Genomic DNA, 18,049 nt, shown 5'->3' with positions numbered 1-18,049 from the left:
CATTTTTACAGGTCTCCATTCCTACTACTCTTGCTGCTAGTTTAGAAAAAGGCGCTGTGTGCTCACAAGTGGAGTTGGAACAAGGAGAGTGTCTCTTTGTGTTAGCTGTCCTTTGTCTGGGGACATATAAAAGATACAGGCTGCAGGTCTGTAGCTGTGTGCTGATAATTTGTCCCATGCAGTGCAAGATGAGGCTGCAAGTGGTTGTACACCCACTGGTGGCTGTACTTCCAAACCATTGCCCAGCTGGATTTTGATGCCAGCTCCGGGTGTTGCAGAGATGCTGTGAGGGAGAGATGGGCTTGTGCTCACTTTTTGCCCTGGTTGTGTGGTTTCTGCCTTTCTGCCTGCATTGTCTGCCCTTGACAGACAGATTCATTCAGCCTTTCAGATTTGTGCTCTGCATGGGATAGCATCTCCATTTTATAAGATGGTGTATATATAATTACTAGATAAATGCATGCACTCGTGGATCCATATTTGATACAGCTACAGGTGTTTTGCTGTCCAGCTGCAAGAGCAACTCTGCATTTTAATGTATTGAATGTTTTTCCATTTAAAATTGGAGCAGCTTAGCTGAACAGGCTGCAGTACCCTGGAGAACTCACTTCTGTACACTGGAGGCCCCGGAACGGCTGTGCTGACAGCTAGGCTGGGCAGGGTGGCAGCTGCTGGAAGGCAGGGAAAAGAGAGGCATTCTGAAACTTAAAGGTAACCCATCTCTTACTCCCATGCTAGTGATGGAATCCATGGAGTCTGGATTAGCTAACAAAACTTCTCATTTCACAAACCTGACACTTGATGGTGTTTCTCATAATTGCAGCAAGCTGATCTTGAAGTCATCGTTCAAAAAAAGTGTTTCCTAAACCAGAAAGAGCAAGCTCTCCCTCTCTTAGCTATTACATACCACTCAGTTCTCTTTCAAGGAGCGTTCTTGGAAAGTTCCTATATATATATGTAGTCTAATCTAAAAGAAAGGTGAGCGGGGACGACTACAGCTGTAGAAGTCTCATCTGCTTTCATACAAAGGCACTTTTAGTCCAGTGATTACCTCTGCCAGAAACCTCATTCTCGATCACATTTTCCCATGCAAGCATTCTCTGTTTTATCTTCTAACATATATCTGAAAGTATATAAAGCTTTAAAGAGACGAAGAAGCGGTGTCTACAAACTGTGTTTGATTTTCACAGGAGTGAGTTTCTGTGTAAATTCTTCCCTTGGGTTCAGCTGCTTTTCTTGCCCTTGTTCTCTCTGATGCCAAGTGTCAGGAGGGCAACCTCTGAGCTTCGGTGGCAGAGTTCTCTTTCTGAGAGCAAGATTCCATCAACAGCTGAGCCCAAGAAATGCTTAACTTCTCGAGAATTGAAAACAGCATATATTTTTATAGAAATGTGTATTTTAAAAATGTTTCCTGCAGCTTCTCCGTATGTATTTTTCCCCCTGTAGTTCAGATTTGATAAAAACTTTTTTTGTTGAGTTCATTCTTTTTACGTTGTTTTTAAATTTGTAGTCAAAGCTTTGGTGTACTGTACAGGAGCAGTCAGCCTTTGTAATTACTGTATAAATGCTTTATAATAAAGTATATTACTTTTATTTTAGCAAGTGAGCAGACACTTCCTTCTGTGTGTTTGCTGCCTATGGCACCTTTTAAAAGACTGTTACATGTTAAAAATGTACATATATAAATATATTTACCTGTTGCTGTACAGTTGTGATAGACTGGACTGAATTTATTTTTTGTGTGCTTTTTTTATAAAATATTAATACACTAAAGGCAATCTTGCTGATGTGACAGTAATGTACTATGTAACTTATTTACTTAATATTCTCTCTATATCTAAGAAACCCTTTTATTAAATGAGGTTTAAAAGTAGTCTCAGAGGTGAGTTTTTTGTTGATACGAGGCATTGGCTGCCGGGCTTGGGCCGAGGATCTGTTCATACACAGGAGGCAGCTCTGAATCTGTCGTGAGCCGTGTTAAGCAGTTCTGCTCTCTGATCATATTTGCCTGTTTTCCATAGCCATCATCGGGACTGTCTCTCGGTATTCTCCCTGAAGACGTCAGCCTGCGGTGCACTTTAGGTCTTGCATACAAGAAAGCTGTCTAGAAAGTATCAGGTAGATGCAGCTCTGTTTGCTTTACAGAAGTGCTGGTGGTGTGTCCAGCCCAAGGCAAGCTGCAATGTGAAGACGGCTGAATTCCGCTTCTGACGCTACGTAAGCAGCTGCAGAGCTGAGGCTGCATGAAGGAAGTTGGTGCTTGAAGGGTGTGTATCAAATCTGAATTCCTGAATTGTGTCTGGGTGGGACAGAGGGCAGTACATCCAGGTGAAATCCCTCTGGAACTGCTGGGAAAAGAGGTAACACTTCCAGCTGTTCAGGAATTGAATCGGCTGCATGTAGAAACAACGGTGGGCTGCAACTCAAAATCAGTAGTAATGCGTACTGTGTCATATTTCTCATTTGTAACATTTAAATTCATGTGTTAGTGAATACTGTCTTAAAGGCATTTGTCTGTTACCTGGATCTACTTTCAATTTTTTCTATATGGATTTGGTAACAGCACTGATCTAACCTATTTTTCTGGCAGTAGCTGGATCTCTCGCTGTGGGCTTTTAAATATCAGTGTCCTTCCCTCCATCCTTAGAGCAAAGGTCCCAATGTTTTGCAAGTTGGCTGCTGATGCTTGAACTTGGTTGTTCATTTATGCTGACAAATTTGTATTTCCAGGAGGACAGATGGATTGGCAAGGAGGACAGAAGGATTTAGTTGAGCAGTGTAAGAGCCCTTGTTTCGACTGACTCCTGCAGATATGGATGTTGATCAGCAGTAGCATTTGAGGAAGTAAGTGGTGTTTGCTTAGGTGGCAAAAAAATAATGCCTTTGCTTCACTAGCACAGCCTACCAGCAAAAGCATTACAGGCTGAAAATGTGCAAACACAATTTGGATGATGAAAAATTAACAATAGTTAGTTTAGGATGGTTTGGTTTTCATCTTTTTCAAATGGGTGGATCCAAGTATTTCAACTACTGAGAAACCTTAATAAAGCACTTCACAGATTTCTAAGCTCAAATGTATTTTGAGGGAGCAACGTTACGAGGAATTTATCAGTAATTCCCTGAATGTTTGTTTTTAAATAGCACTACTGTTGTCAGTGCAGGATGATATTCTTGTTGTTACTGAGGGTGACTGCTGTGGGGTGGAAAGCTTTCTCATTTATATGAGTTTTGAAACTACATTTCGGTGACGCTGTTTATTGAAGGCAGAAGTTCCTATCAGAGAAGTTCATTAAGCAGCAACCTTCTGGTGAGCTGAGTGAATGGAGCTGATGGTGTAATGCTATTCCCAGAGCTTAAATTCAAAGCACATCACTGATTTTGTATTGAAATAAGACTTAGCTTCACTTAATGTACTTGCATTTTTTACCCCAAACAAAAACAGCAGACCTCTTAGAACCTAACAACAAATCTGACAACCAACGTCTGTATTAAAAGACTGAAAAATATTTATGTATCAGATGACAACAATCACAATTAGATCAACATTTGTAAAGCCTAAATTATTTTCTATTCTAAAATATAGAGGCAATAAGGGACAGCGTTTCCATACAATAAATGCATTGCTCCCTGAGCAGCTAGGAAGTTAACAAGAACAAGAATTAATTTGTGAAATCTCACCAGAAGCAGAGCTATTCCATTACACAATAGCCAAAGACTTTTTTTTTTAATAAAATAACATTGTTATTTTTAAACAAGTTTCACAGATCATTTATAAACATAGGCGTAAATAATTTAAACACAGCAACTTTAACAGTTTGCTCACGCTACAAAATTGCAGTATACAAAAGGTAATCAAAAGTAGATGTTAAAAGTGCTCGCTTGCTTGAAGCTTTTCCTAGATGGGTCTACTTCTATTGTAATGTGAATCAGCTGCTGCTTCTCAGGTCTCGTCTCACATTTTTCCAGCCGTTCAAAATATAACCACTGCATACATCAGCTCTTTGAAGAGAGGTCACTGTGCTCAAAAGCAAGTAAAATACCTATTTTCTATCTCTAATTTTTAATTGTAGTATATTTCTCTTATGTAATTAAGTGGATGCTAATCCTCCATAATTTCTGTGGGAAAAGCAGAATTCCACATGGCTTGCAAGTTTTATGTGGGTGCTGTTCTCATGTATGAATAATAATGTGCTTAGGACGTTATTAGATGTGGTGAGATGTGGAAGTGCAAAGAATAATATAGAAAGAATTCTTTCAGCATCTTAGTCTGCTGCTCAGCCACCCTCGTGGGCACGCAGCCTGATCTCTGTTAGCCTATCAGTGACACAGCAGCTCCAGCAGCATGCAAATCAGCTGCTTTAATTCTATCATCTGTGTGTCTTCCACCACATCCAGTGCATAATTTTAAAGTGCAGATTTTAAAAATTTATAAAAACTTGATTTATTTGGGGCTAGTAAAGCTCATGAGATTTTAATCTGTTCTAAATGGTAATCATTATTCATTGTGTATAACAACATAAAGCCAAAACTCAGAAAGGGGTTAACTTATATGCAAAAGTTCTGCAGTATGGAGGGTGAAAGGCGAAGGAAAAGCTTCTGAGTGTACTTTATTGCTGCTACAATTGTGTGTTCCCTTCAGTAATGATAGTTTTTATTTTCATATTTATAATACAGTCACAAAAAAAGAGAGAATTTGTGCTGTTAAACTGTGAAAAGAGCCGATGCCAATAGGCACATGTTATACACAGCTATACCACCGGAACAACTGCAATAGTTACTGCTGGACTGATTAATGGTAATTAATCCATGTGAGCCTCAACTTGTCACTTACAAGAGCCAGGAACTGCTCTTCTGTGTTCCTCGAGTTCTGACAAAGAAACTACTACCACCTGGAACACTAGATTCTATTCTGTTCTCAGACTGTCCCAAAACTGTCAAAGTAGAGTTGTTGCTGTACCTAACGCTACCTTCAAAAATGTACAGACTTAAACCATATTTAGATACTTAACAATGAACCAGTAGGATCATGTAGCATTGGACCGCATTCTCATCTCTATCTTATTTCTTCCGAGGAGCTAATTGAGCTATATGTACCAGAACTGTACAAATTGGCACAGGGATTTCCATGCATGGCCTCTTGGCCAGGCTCCATGCCAAGAGTGCTGTTCTGAGAACAGCTCCACACACGTATGAAATTGGCTTTTCTATTCGTTGCTAATATTCAGAAGTTTTCATGATAAGCATGCTTTAATTGCTGTAAGCAAAGGCCCAAGCCTGTCCCCTACTGCCCTAACACAAAAACTGGGGTCAGTAAAGTCCATGTCTGCCATAAACTAGGTTCTCTTTCAAATCACATCCACTTTTCCAAAGGTGATTGGCTGCAAGTGAAATGAACTGGTTTTAAGAGGCCAACATGAAATGGCTGTTCACTATATACGCTCTTTCCCTTCGTGCTTCTTAGTCAATGGTGCCTTTCCTAATGATAAAGCATAATACTAGAAGAAGTTACATGAGAATACAAAGTCTGTAAAATAAATCCAGTGACGTAGTTAACTAAGAAACACCTTCTGGTCACCAGAGCAGTGATCTCGAAACAGTCTGTGCTGTGCAAGGAATGTCATCAGCTTTTGCCATTGCTCTTCTGATCTAAGAAAGGGATCTAAATCAAACTCAGGACTTATTTGTAATAGTCAGTTTAAGCTGGAATGCTTAAGAATTCCTCTAGAAATCCAAGAACAAGAAGAAAGAATATGTTGAATCTAGGCTTTGATTTCCTTGTAATCTTTTACTTCACACTCTTAGATATTGATGAGCAGAATTATCTTCTACTAAAAAATGACGGCTGGAGCTTGAGATCAATGCTGCTGTAGCCTGGGCCAATTCCACCCTTTTATCCCTGACCATGACTTCCAGGGTATCAACCCCTGCCCCTCTTTCATGAACACATTAAAAGTGGTGTTCTGCCTTCAGCTCTTATACGTCTGCTCTAAAACCTGCAAGCACGCTTGTTGCAATTCTAGTTTAAACGAAGTTAATGACGTTGAATTAGAAGAACAGCTTAAAAACAGTCACAAAAAAGCTGCCCCCCAAAAAATCTACTTAGATGACTTGCTCTATTTTCTAAAGGAAGTGGAGGGGGGGGAATATTATTTGCATCCAACAGTGCAATTATATCTGTCTTTAGCATTAAATAATGCTTTTCACTAAAAACAGTTATCTGCTGTACAAGGACATTTACTCAAAACGGTTAAACCTCCAATAGAGCATGTCTAGTACATCTTCAGTATTTATTTTCCAATGCCCATTTCCTAACCTTGTCTCACCTTCCTCAGTAACCACATACACACTTCACTCACTGCTTACATCTGTGCTTTAGAAAAAAATTAGTATCCCAAACCTGAAAGTTTCTATCTCAAGCCCAGGTCTTTTGTTCAGTGTTTGTTTCTGAGTTAGTATCAGCCTACTTAGTTACAGGAAAATTCCAGAGCTGAGAAGGATTGCGTCCATCAGTGAGCCAAAACAAGACTAGGAACAGGAACCACCTGGGAGCTAATAGTCTATATACTCCAACCAAAGTAATTTATAAAAAAGACAAAAATAAAATAAAGCCAGCAGATAGTTTAGTCTCATTGAAACCATGCAAAGATTTCCCATTGCCTCTTTGAAATAAATAAAATCATATAAGTTACACACAGCCTTCTAAGCAATAAAGTTAAGAGTTCCAATGCAAGAAGCCCAATTCAAAACTTAAAAGTCCGTAACAAAAGATCATGAGCCCATTTCCTTTCTTGTGCGTATGTCCACAACTTCTGGGCCTATTTGGCATAATACTTACAGGGATGAAAAGGCAAATTCACATACATAAAATATTAAGGGATTCTCACAACAGAATTAAACACAACAAAGTCTGTAACACAGTTCTAAAATGTAACGTTGCTCCTTCAGCCTCAGCATTTCAACTGAAGGTTGGCCAGCTGCACCTACAAGCTAAAATTGCTCTGTTATAACACAAGAGCGAACAATAAGCACCACTAATCAGGAATTAAGAATAGCTAGGTCATTAGTTCAGGTAAAGGTCTCTCACTAACCAAACAGCAGATGAACTCAACTCCACTGGTCTCTGTGGAAGGTGTCAGAAGCTTGACAAAATGGTGTGCCTGAATTTTGGTAATTAACTCTTTGGGTGAGAGACAGTGGAGACAAGCTGGTCTTTTAAAAACTGCCCAAAGATTTTCTTCAAAACAAACATGTCAAAGTTCTACGTGCAGAGCAATCTGGAGATACTTGAATTATTAATTACCCAACACAATATTCTCCTCAGTTTCCTCCTTCTTCATCCTCTTCTTGTTTAATAACTAGGGTACCTACAAGACAATAAATAAATAAATAAATAAGAAAAGCTACAGCTTTGTGAAGAGATTATGCTATCATCTAGTGCACCATCCTTCCTGCAGAGGGCTCCTATTTGAGCTGCCATTTCTGTCATACACGTGACCATGTCTTCAATGGTACCTCGCTAGGATGTCTAGACTACAAAATACAGTTCTATTAATGTGGCTCTAAGGAGGGATATAGTCACAGCATCTCACAGGGCGTGACAGGATAAAGCTGCACTGCGCAGCTGGGACAGCTGTACCCACCTGTTAGGCACCCGTGGCATTTTCAAGTCACTTTAACTGCTGTGTTGAGCAAAGGCACCTCAAGATTCTGGCAGTCTGCACCTCACAGTGACTAAGCTGAAACACTAACAGCCTCCAAAAGATTTCTCATATCAGGCATTTTTCCCACATCAGCAAAAAACAGCAGTACAGCTAAGATCACAGCACTCTGGCCTAGCATAACCAAATGCATGCCTGAATAAACAGTACAACTGCAGGGGTGCAAAGGTGCATATCCATCCACTCATGCCAGGGGGCACTGGCACCTGTGGGGTCACAGTGATGCATTGCTCAGCTTGAGGCACAGATCTGAACTACAGTGAGGCTCTGTAGCGAGAGCTGGTTTTGTTTGTTTGTTTATAGGACTGAAGCACTGTGTCTCTTCTTTCCCAGATGATAGAACACTGAAAACAAAACCACAGCAGCCTGGTCTCTATTGTGCTTTAGGCACCTAACTTCTGAGCAGGGTTCCTGGCATAGGAACTAATAGAGAGAAGACGCTTAACTGCCAGAAGATACATTCACAGCTTATATTATTCAGATATTATATTATTCAGACCATAATATAGTCAACCATTTCACTAATTTTGAGATCCCTGTATACTAGTTCTCACACACAGTGTTTAAGAATAGCAGGATCTTGAGACTGTAACAGCGAGAAATTTTTACCACTTCTGGTATCTCTTATACTCAACATCTGTGTTTCAGTGGTATCTAAATTGCATAGGAAATGCCCCTGCCTAATTCAGAGCTGGCTGTTGCTCCAAGTATGCTTAAGAAACTGCCTCATATTAACAAGGTTACGCTTTGCCTTTACAGATACAGCCTATTCCAATTTTTCTACTGTCAAAGTGTTTTTTAACCACACTGGTAAATGGACTATGGCAGTCCATCCTCCAAGCAATACATTTCTCCAACCAGGCTACCACTACCTAAAGATTCTTATTACTTCAGTTGATGTGGCTTCAGTGTCTCACCAGCTGTTCCCTATATACTGGGTGTCCTCTTGTTGCCATCTCTATGCTTGTACTTTCCCTGATGCTACTCTATTAGTGTTACCACTCCCACTCTCCCCTGCTTTAATAAACAGGCTAAGAGTGAACATTTGCAGAAATGAAGATATGTACAACGGATTTTAAAACTCTCCCACTGTAACTCACTGACCACATTAACAATATTTACATGTCAGTCTTACAAAGAGCAGGAGAAGAGAGCTCAGAAATTGAGAAGAGAGGGAGATATTCAGGCACTTGGGAAACCTGTACAAAGTTCTGAAAAGTTGCCTTTGTACCTGAGGCCAAGCAGAACGTTTCCCTGTCCTCATTCCCTCACATGGCCATCTTTTGTTGGAAGAAAATGAAATTTGCTGGAAAAACTGTAATTCAAGTTGGCTGATGAAAGCCTTGTGAACTTGTTTAATGATAAGTACTTAAGCATATAGTTTCACAAGTCAACGTGTGAATTCTACAAGAGAAGAGCGAAGTCTTCACTATTAAATGTGTGTGTGTGCTTCAGTATTCTATTAGAACCACAGAATGTCCCAAGTGGAAAGGACCCATAAAGATCATTGAGTCCCACTCCTTTCTCCACATGGGACCACCAAAAATCAGAACGTGTGTCTGAGAGCATTGACCAGATGCTTTGCATTTCTTCATTTTCCAGCAAGCTCAGTGCCATTCACCACTTCTCCGGGGAGTATTAGCAACGTGCTAAAACTATTTGGTTGGAAAACTTCAAGAGTAAAGCCCAGCTGTGGGCTGCAGAACCATGTGGACAACTTTTCAGAAGATCCTGCAGCTGGTGCTGCCAGGGATTAGCTTACTTCTGAATAAGCCCAGAGAGAGGGGGATATTGAATGAGTGCACAGATGAGCTGTTGAGGTTATGATTCATTTCCCTGATTGGTTTCCTTCTACTAAGCTTGTCATTTAGATCAGTTCCCTCATGCCCCAAACTCACCATCCAGCTTTTTCAGCTTGGGCACCCGTTTGGTTGCTTCTTCAATCCAATTGTTCTTCTGATCTGAGGCGTATTTCTCTTGCAGTGGATTGCCTACAAACACCAGATCCTCTAATAATGGCAGCTCTGCCAGTCTCGCAAACTCTGCTGCAACCACAAATGTGAAAACACCAACCAGATTGTGGTACATCTGCACCAAACCTTTCTTTCAAACTCTGTGCAAAAGTAAATAGCATGGGATATGAGTGGACAGGGATCATTTGGGCTTGAACTGTAGCAGGTTAAAGAGCAGGCACACTTTTAAAGAATCACGTTGCTTGGACTTCGACTGTAAGAGCAAACTCCATTGGACTTAGAATTTAAATTCAATTTTCTGTTTTTAATTTATTTCATGAAATATTTAGGGATTCTGTGCACTTCTGCAGGCTTATTGGTAAAACTTAAGCCCCAGAACATACAGAACTATTTTTAACTTGCTGACTTACACTTTCACCATAACCTGTAGGAAGCTGCAGAATAGAGAGGAATGCCTTACCCCAGTCTTTCACCAAATTATTTGACATATAAAGAACCTTCAGCTTCTTCATTACACGGATACCCCTCAGTTTCTCAATGAAGTTGTACGAGATCCACAGCTCTTCTAATGTATCTCCAACTGCTTCCTGGAAAAGTGACAGAACTACTCAGGTAAGCGAAAATAAGCCTTCCTTATTCTTCAGATTCTCTTCTTCACCCCCTACAGGTCACCTCATCTAAGAAAATACTAAATATATTGGTCTTCATTTCCTTTTAAGCAGGGCCCTAATTAAGCACTACAAATACTCATGGAAATAAGAGCAAAGGATGTGAAATATATTTAGGAGATAAAAAATCATAGCATTAGAATAAGAGGAGGATCAGCAGTTGCTCTTAATCAGCAGGGTCTGAGGAGACAAATGTGTCTGCGCACCAAGTGACTGCTATTCAGCAATTCTTTTATAGGGGTTTTTAATGCAGTATTAGGGAACAATCTGTCTCAATTGCATATACGTTTGGATCTGCAGGACAGGAGTTGCTTTTATAACTCCCTCAAAAAAGGGTGTTTTTATAAACCAGTCATTATAAATTGACTTCATCTTACATTTAAGAGATAATGGCATCTTTGAAGGTGACAATAGCTATGAAGAGGAATATTCTGCAGGAGAAACATACATATCTCTCAAGGAATAAAATCATATCTATATTCATTGTCTAATGAAGTTGCTTGAAAGAAATATTCTGCTTTAATACAGATATAACAAAACTGATCCCATTTTTTCCACAACAATTTTTCCTACGCCTGGTAGATTCAGTCCTGCCACCATCTTCTCCCACAGAGCAATACTGCTCAGGGAGCCAGGTAATATAAGTGGGACAGACTCTCAGGATGCATGTGTTTACAGGACTGACAATATTTTTAGTATAGAACCACAGCCTAAATATATTTAGGAAGAAAAATCCCGATCCAAAAAGTCTGTAGGTATTATTTTCATAAAAAGACAGTGAAACGTAACAGGCTCTAGACATTAAGAAGTTTTAAAATAAAAGTTCTGCTTCTACTTCTCAAAAACAACAATTTTTCTCCTTCTAAAATCCATTTAACGTGTTAAAATTGGTCCTGAAGTATCTCCAAACAGGAAGAACATTTAAGCAAACAAACAAAAACTATCTGGAAATTGAGAAGTGGAAAGAGAGTAAACAAACCATTGTGACAGAATAAAATGAAAGAAAAGTTTAGGAAATAAGGCAAAATTCAGCCAAGACTTATAAACATAGGGAAGTTATGCCACATCTTGGATAGCACTCAATTTTGTTAGTAAAGAGTTAAAACTAAGATGCACATACCAATCCATTCAAGTTCTTAATGTTATTTCTTCCCAAAGACAGTATCCTCAAATTTTCTGAAACATATAACAGAACATTTCTCATTTATGAGTGATTTTTTTAAGTGCAAAAAGATGCTGTAATTCAAGTAAAACTCCATATTCCTAAAAAGCCTGCACTCTGAAAAGACTGCCTTAAGGAAGAATGACATGACAGAAACAATAACTCCTGACAATGATGGGGAATTGATGCAGAGGACAGCCCAGAAACATGCTCACAACTATGAAGCTGTTCATGTACAAAACCTACAATTCCATTTGCACCTGTAACTGCTAGCTGTCATGTCACATAGTTCTTACTCCTTCTCCAGGGGAAAAAAAAATGTTCTAATCTCATTTTAAGGCTGCAGATTTGACTTCTGAAATAGAGGCAGCATATAAAGCTGCCATATAGAAGTCTGATGAGAAATATTTCAGCCTAGTCTAGCACGCAAACAAATAAGCTTTTGAAGTGAGCTGCTCTTGCTGGATTTTAGTGTAACATTAGCATAACTCAAATCTAGGACAAAACAGCAGTCTCTCCAGAAAACTCCTTTTCAGTATTCACATAAGCTTTCTTGCAGGCATAAAGAAGTAAATAACTGTAAACTACAGTAAATAACTAATGGCGAGACTTAGCCATTAGTGCTGCATGCTTAAGAGGATTTCTCAGTATCCTCTTTGCAATGAACAAAAGCAAACATGTAATAAATACCTGACTGTTTTTCATTGCTACAAGCATCGATTTTTTCTCACAGAAGGCAATAGAAACTGAGTTCCTCACTTTTTATACCTTAAGGAGACAGACCATGAAGTTCGATTTTGCCCCACCTCCAGATCAAATATTTGGTACAGAATGGCTGTTTTTATTCTGCTTGTTACTAATATAAATATCTAAGATGCTTTAGAAGACTTTGAATGTTTTATGCCACTTCAGATGGAATTCACCTTTATTATTTAACTGCCTAACTATTTTTTGCTCATGATAAGAGTTACTCAAATTGAAATTACAGTATGGTTATTTGAAAAGACTACTGGAATGTTTCTTCCCTGGTTGGTATTTAAAAGTTTGCTGACATCTGAACATATGATGAAAACAGTTAGGTTCATCAGACTCCCTGACACCCCTGCTGGTGCATAGCTGCAGATGGGATCCCAGGTTCCTTGTCCATCTGTCTGGCAATTTGACAGAGGCAGAAAATCCTGAAAGCTCCAGTCCCAAACCTGCAGCTCCTTGCCAACCTCATGCCACAGAGGCAGACTCGATGGCAAATTTCTGCCCTAAAGTAGGTAACCCAATGAGTTTCAAGGTTTCATAGAGAACTGACCAAGAAATGAGAGTTCAGTTCTACTTTCTAGACAGCTAGCACAGCCCTTTCAAGCAAGAACAAAATCAAAATGAGTACATCAAAATCCTCTGCAAAATCAAAAGATGTGGAAAAGACATTTTTCCATCCAGGTCTACAGCACTCTGACCTCAGCAACAGACTATACCACAATTATTAAGTTGTTGAACTGCAGCCTATCTCCATCATCAATGTGGAAATTAGTTGTTAAATCATCCTAGAATCAATTAACTGTTGAATCTCATAACTCAAGCCCACTGGAGTTTACAAAGCTACTTCTGGATGGATTTTTTTTTTTTATTAAGCTTGCACAGCAAAACAACTGCCAAGACTGCACAGAGACACATGCTTTAATACGCCTTTACTGCTAAACATGCATTCTCCAGGAAGACTGATAATTTTAAAGTCAACTGCAATCTTCTAAGAGGAAAAAAGTTAAAAAGGATAAGGTATAAAGCTAGACACATATTACAAATTGTGGTATATGTCCTAGCCACACAACTAGAAAACAAGTATAATCACTGGTTTGTCACTTACTTAGGCTGTTCAAGTTGGCAATTCTTTCAATGCAGTTTGTAGACAATGAAAGCTTCCTTTAAAAGCAAGAACAATTGACTCTCAGAACAAAAGGGATCACTATATCAGAACAGTTCCACATCTAAGCACCACTGCACTAGAAATATTTGTCTATCTTCTCTCAAGGCACCATGATTTCTGCGACTTTATTTAGCTTCTAGGAAACTACCATGTGTTACTAACATCACGCATGGGATGACTTTTTAAGCATTGCTTTAACAAATGTACAGAAACTTATTTCTGAAACTGTTCTAATATCTTTTGGAAAGTCCTGGCTCAAGTCTCTTTTTCACTCTGTCCTACCTATTGGTTTCCAATTTGTTTTTAGCCTAACTTACTCGCAGTTAACAAGAGTGGAGAGAGATTCATCCATCTTCTCTACAGGAGGAATCTGGCCATACAGTTTCACCTCTTTTGCCTCTGAAGCCTTCTGGCCATTTTTTTCTTCCTAAAGAAAAGAGAAGGTAAAGAATATGCTCACTGCACGAAATCACTAAGAACTGCTGTCCTATAACATTCCTATAGAAGCAATTATTATAGAGGTGTTCCAGTATACTACTAAAAGAAATTACTGAAAAAAGAAAGCATTTTGAATACTGTTCTTCAAGAACTCTGCTACTGTAGTATAAAGAGGGGAAGAGAAGCTTAGATCCAAGATATATAAAAGCACATATACATAAAAGACTTTATTTTTTTATTTTTTTAGTGACACTGAAGCAGATTAATTCAGGTGTCCTCTGCTGAAATGAAAGGAAGAATAATGGGAAAGTAATTTTTACTTTGTTTAACTTCCAGCAAACATATGTTATAGTAAGTCCGAAAAAGATATTAAATATAGTAAAAATGCCACTGAGTACTGCAAAGCAGCTAGATATTCTTTTATTACTTACCCATTTGGCTAGAGCTTCTTTGATAGTTGTTGCCTTTGCCTAAAACAAAGAGATCAAAATGAACGTTCACAGAAAATTTTCAGCTGCCTTCTTCACTTTTCCTCTTTGTCTTTTTCTGTCCTGCTTATCTTCTCTCTACCACCACTTTCCTGCAAGATCTTCCTCTAGCTGACAGTAAGAAACTAGGACTCCTCAAGTGGCACTTCATTTTATTTTCTGGGGAACTTGGAAGCATTTCTGGCTTTACAAGAGCACATTATTCTCCTGCCCAGCTTGAAGCATAGATCTGGGCACTGTCAGCTCTGACAGTGAAATTCAATTGAATTCAAGGGCATTAGAAATTACTGCACTGAAAAATGTGGTCTGACACTCTTGTGAAAACACACTATTACTGTGCATTAGCAATTTCCTGCCTGTGTGTGAATAGACAGAATGATAAAGCCTGTTAGAATTCACCAGGGAAAAGAAGGTACTTCTTATCAAAATATCAAGAGCAATCTCAAATCTGTGCAGCCTTCAGGCATCCCTAACTCCAACTCCAACCCCTAACTCCTTTTCTGCCTCACGTCATTTCCATTAATGGCAATATCCAAGACAATAGTATGAACAGAAACTGATATATCCTAAACATATTCTGAGAAGTTTTTCAAGATAAAAGGCTCCAGAGATCAATCCTCCACCAGCACTGACCAACAGCCTCCTTTCAAGCAAGCCAGTGTAGCACAACCGCACAAGGCAGCTTTTCTGGTAATCAGATACAAAAAGAACAAAACAAAACTAACAAGCTACTGCTCAAAATCTTAGGGGTATTCACCTCAGGTCACAAAGCTTTAATGCCAGATCCTTTAGACCACTGGAAATTCTGGACTCAACGGTAAAAGACAAGAGCCACGGCAGCTGCCAATAGGACACATGCAGGCACAGAATGCGCAGCAACAGCTTAGACCTGACCACCAAGGCCTGTGATCTTCATTTTCATCTCATCTGTCCCACACAACAGCTAGCTTCAGGCAAGGGGTAAACTTCTGCCACGGCACAGCCTCCTTGGTGCCTGCTGCAGGCCAACCTCAGTGACCACCTCCTGCGCAGAACACAACCCCAGCTCTGGCTCTGACAGTCTCTTTGAGACTCCAATTAGCAGCTACAGCAGCGTGACAGCAAAACCAACTGGCTTCCAGTTGATTCTTTTTTCTGTAGGGAAGTTCTCTGCTTCATCCACAGTTCTGATAGCCAGCTGCTGCGCTATCTGGGAGAGTGACCTGAGTCACTCAGAGCCTCCTGCTGTCCCAAATCCACGCCTAAAACCAGACCAGACTTCAAAGCTGAGAACCAGATGTGCATGGAAACAATCAGCACAGGGCTTCGTGAGATAAAGCATCCCAAATACTTTGTTTTGTTCTTGGAAGTGCACTTGAAATTTCCACCGCTAAACAGCCTGCTGTGTCAGGAGGCACTACGGCTGAAGGGAAGCCTCCCCAGAGAAGACTGCTGGGGTTCCCACACCGGCACTGCACAACCTCTGCAGGGATGGAGATGAAAGGGAGAAAGTCATGCAGCTTCAAGAGGGACCAAAGGCTGAACGAAGCGGCCACACCGAGACATCACCGTCTGGGAACAAGAAACCTAATATCTTAACAGAAAACAAATGTACATAAACTGTAATAATTGAAATCCTTTTCTCCCCAACAAGAGGGCTTCATGGGCACAGAGCGTACCGGCGCCGAGCGCTTACAAACTTCAGCCGCACCAAGACAGCAGTGAAGCGTTGTTGATCGGTACGTCGGGAGCGGGTCGGAACCGCCCGGCAAGGGAAACCGGGCCCGCCCGTGCCGTGCTGCACACGGTGCTGCACACTCACAGCCGAGAGCCGGGAGCCGCTCCCGCCCGGATCAACACTTCCCCGGTTGCGCCGAGGCCGCACCGCGCGAGGCCGGGGCTGAGGGACGGCCGCCGGAGCGGGCCCTCCCCCCGCCACTGGATGCCGGCCTGCCCCGCCGCCTGCGCCGCGGGTTGCCCTCCCCGCGCGCCCGGCCCCATCCCCGCCCGGCGCCGACGGGACCCACCATCGCCGTTGCTACCGTTAACGCTCCGGTTGCTATGGCACGGCCGCTTCCCGCGCATGCGCGGCGCCGCGAACACGTCGAGGCCGAGCACGGAGCCGGTCGCACCTGGCCGCCATGGAGCTCCGCAGCCGCCGCGCAGGCGGGCACGGCCCGGCCCGGAAGTCGCGTCGCGTAGGGGGCGCTCCGCGACGCATTGTGGGACGCGGCGCGGGGGCTGCCGCGCTCCTCCCGCCCGCCGGGCCCGGCCCCAGCGCCGCCCCGTGCCGGCTCCGGTAACAGAAAGGCCACGCCCCGCCTCCGTCACTGTGCGCTTTTTATTGAATGAAATCACTCGGTGGAAGTTAGAGCGGTTGGCGGGTCGCAACCCGTGCTCCGACAGCGCGTCCGGAACCCACGGTAGTCTTCACCTCCTTCAGTGCGGCACCGCCGCGCTCAGCTGAACGAGGAGCGCTACGGGACGTCTGCCGTGCAGCGCGTGCAGAACCACGTAAGTAATAGTTCAGCCAGGGCCGTAGGGCACGCGGTTTAATGTACGCTTTGGGCAGCAGCCGCGCTGTCTTCGCGGCGTCTGTAAGGTAGTTTTGGTCTCCCAGCAGCAATGTAAAATACAAAACGCTAGTACAAAAACCGGTCAGTTTTCTACGAGCCGTTTTGTGAATGGCTATGTCCAGAAGTATCCTGACCTGCCCGCCAAAATGTCCCCACAGTAAAAGAAGCAATTTTATTTAAACAAGGAAGGAGAAATAAAAAGATAACTTATTGCCAAACAAATGAACTACTCTAACTGTCGTGCTGCCTTGCTATTAAATGAGTGACTCATCTTTCAAATGATATCTAAGACTGAATTATTTTAAGGGTTTGTTCTTTTGAAGCAAAGTTTGGAGGCTTTTAAGCTACCTGTTACTATTTGGGTTTGTTTTTTTGTTCATTTGTGTCATTTCCAAGTCTCCATCTTGCAGTCCTGCACAGCAGCTGTAGTACTGCGGTTGGAATGCAGTATGGAGACAGCTATCGATCCTGAGAGGGTCACCTGGGTTAAGGGAGGTACTGCTCTTCCACAGTCATTTATATCAGGAGCCCCAGCTGCTGAAGGTACACGTGGCAAGGACAGATGGAACTAGAAACACATATGCAACCCTTGTCTCAATAGCTGCAACCTGGAATAAAGGGAGGGCAGTAAGGATGAGTACTGCCTCAAGGTACACATCGCAGCAGGCTGTGGTGTGGGACTCCTGGGGCAGCCAGGATTAGTGGTGGTTCAAGCACCAGATTTGACTCTGCAAAGGCTCTTCAGCCAGAGAGCTGAGGAAGGCTGAGTGTGAGGACATCTTCCTTGGAGTCAAGTGGATGGAGTTTCTCTTTTAAGGAGTGGATGGATAAATAACTGGAAGTGATGGTGTGTGGAAAACAAGTGACTTCACTCAAACGATAAGGAGCAGTATGAGTTGCAGAAAGCTAATCAGGCCTGAGCATGACAGCCAACTGGAGAGAAAAGATCCTTGAGAGCAAAGCAAAATTCATTACCATATATGAAGGTTTTGTTTCTTTCTGGGCAGCTCTGAAACAAATCTGACAAAGCAATGGTGGAAGGAGAATTCTATCAGACAAAGCCCTTATTAAAGAGCCTTCAGCATTGACAGGACCCTTGTAACAGACAAGAGTCATATGGGAAGAAATT

General features: G+C 41.6%; 1 protein-coding gene across 3 annotated transcripts; it reads right to left on the bottom strand.

Moving 5' to 3' along the window:
• Positions 1-3,488: 3,488 nt before the first annotated feature.
• DNAL1 (dynein axonemal light chain 1) lies at positions 3,489-16,504 on the bottom strand. Of its 3 annotated transcripts, none has more exons than XM_065754759.1 (8): positions 16,372-16,504; positions 14,309-14,347; positions 13,757-13,866; positions 13,380-13,435; positions 11,480-11,535; positions 10,152-10,278; positions 9,617-9,709; positions 3,489-7,364 (listed from the first exon to the last, which is right to left on the bottom strand). In XM_065754759.1, the coding sequence occupies exons 1-8, from the start codon at positions 16,372-16,374 to the stop codon at positions 7,318-7,320; spliced, it is 531 nt and encodes a 176-aa protein (XP_065610831.1). In that variant the 5' UTR covers positions 16,375-16,504; the 3' UTR covers positions 3,489-7,317. The 3 variants fall into 3 exon arrangements, with proteins under 3 accessions (XP_065610831.1, XP_065610830.1, XP_065610829.1); XM_065754758.1 differs by having other exon boundaries at positions 9,617-9,760; positions 16,372-16,503; XM_065754757.1 differs by having other exon boundaries at positions 9,617-9,763; positions 16,372-16,502.
• Positions 16,505-18,049: the final 1,545 nt, after the last annotated feature.

This window comes from Cyrtonyx montezumae, unplaced genomic scaffold (assembly GCF_038088225.1).
Source record: "Cyrtonyx montezumae isolate F1298 unplaced genomic scaffold, pur_monq_1.0 scaffold_10, whole genome shotgun sequence".
Taxonomy (NCBI): Eukaryota; Metazoa; Chordata; class Aves; order Galliformes; family Odontophoridae; genus Cyrtonyx; species Cyrtonyx montezumae.
The sequence above is the reverse complement of the archived record's forward strand: the minus strand, read 5'-3'. Positions and strand labels throughout refer to the sequence as shown.

What these genes read in the sequence shown, in the direction of transcription:
- DNAL1 (XM_065754757.1), bottom strand. An exon ending in AAGAAGCTCTAGCCAAATGG is followed by an intron (nt 13,867 to 14,308) that starts GTAAGTAATAAA and finishes TCTTTTCTTTAG; the next exon opens with GAAGAAAAAAATGGCCAGAA. An exon ending in TGCCAACTTGAACAGCCTAA is followed by an intron (nt 11,536 to 13,379) that starts GTAAGTGACAAA and finishes TATATGTTTCAG; the next exon opens with AAAATTTGAGGATACTGTCT.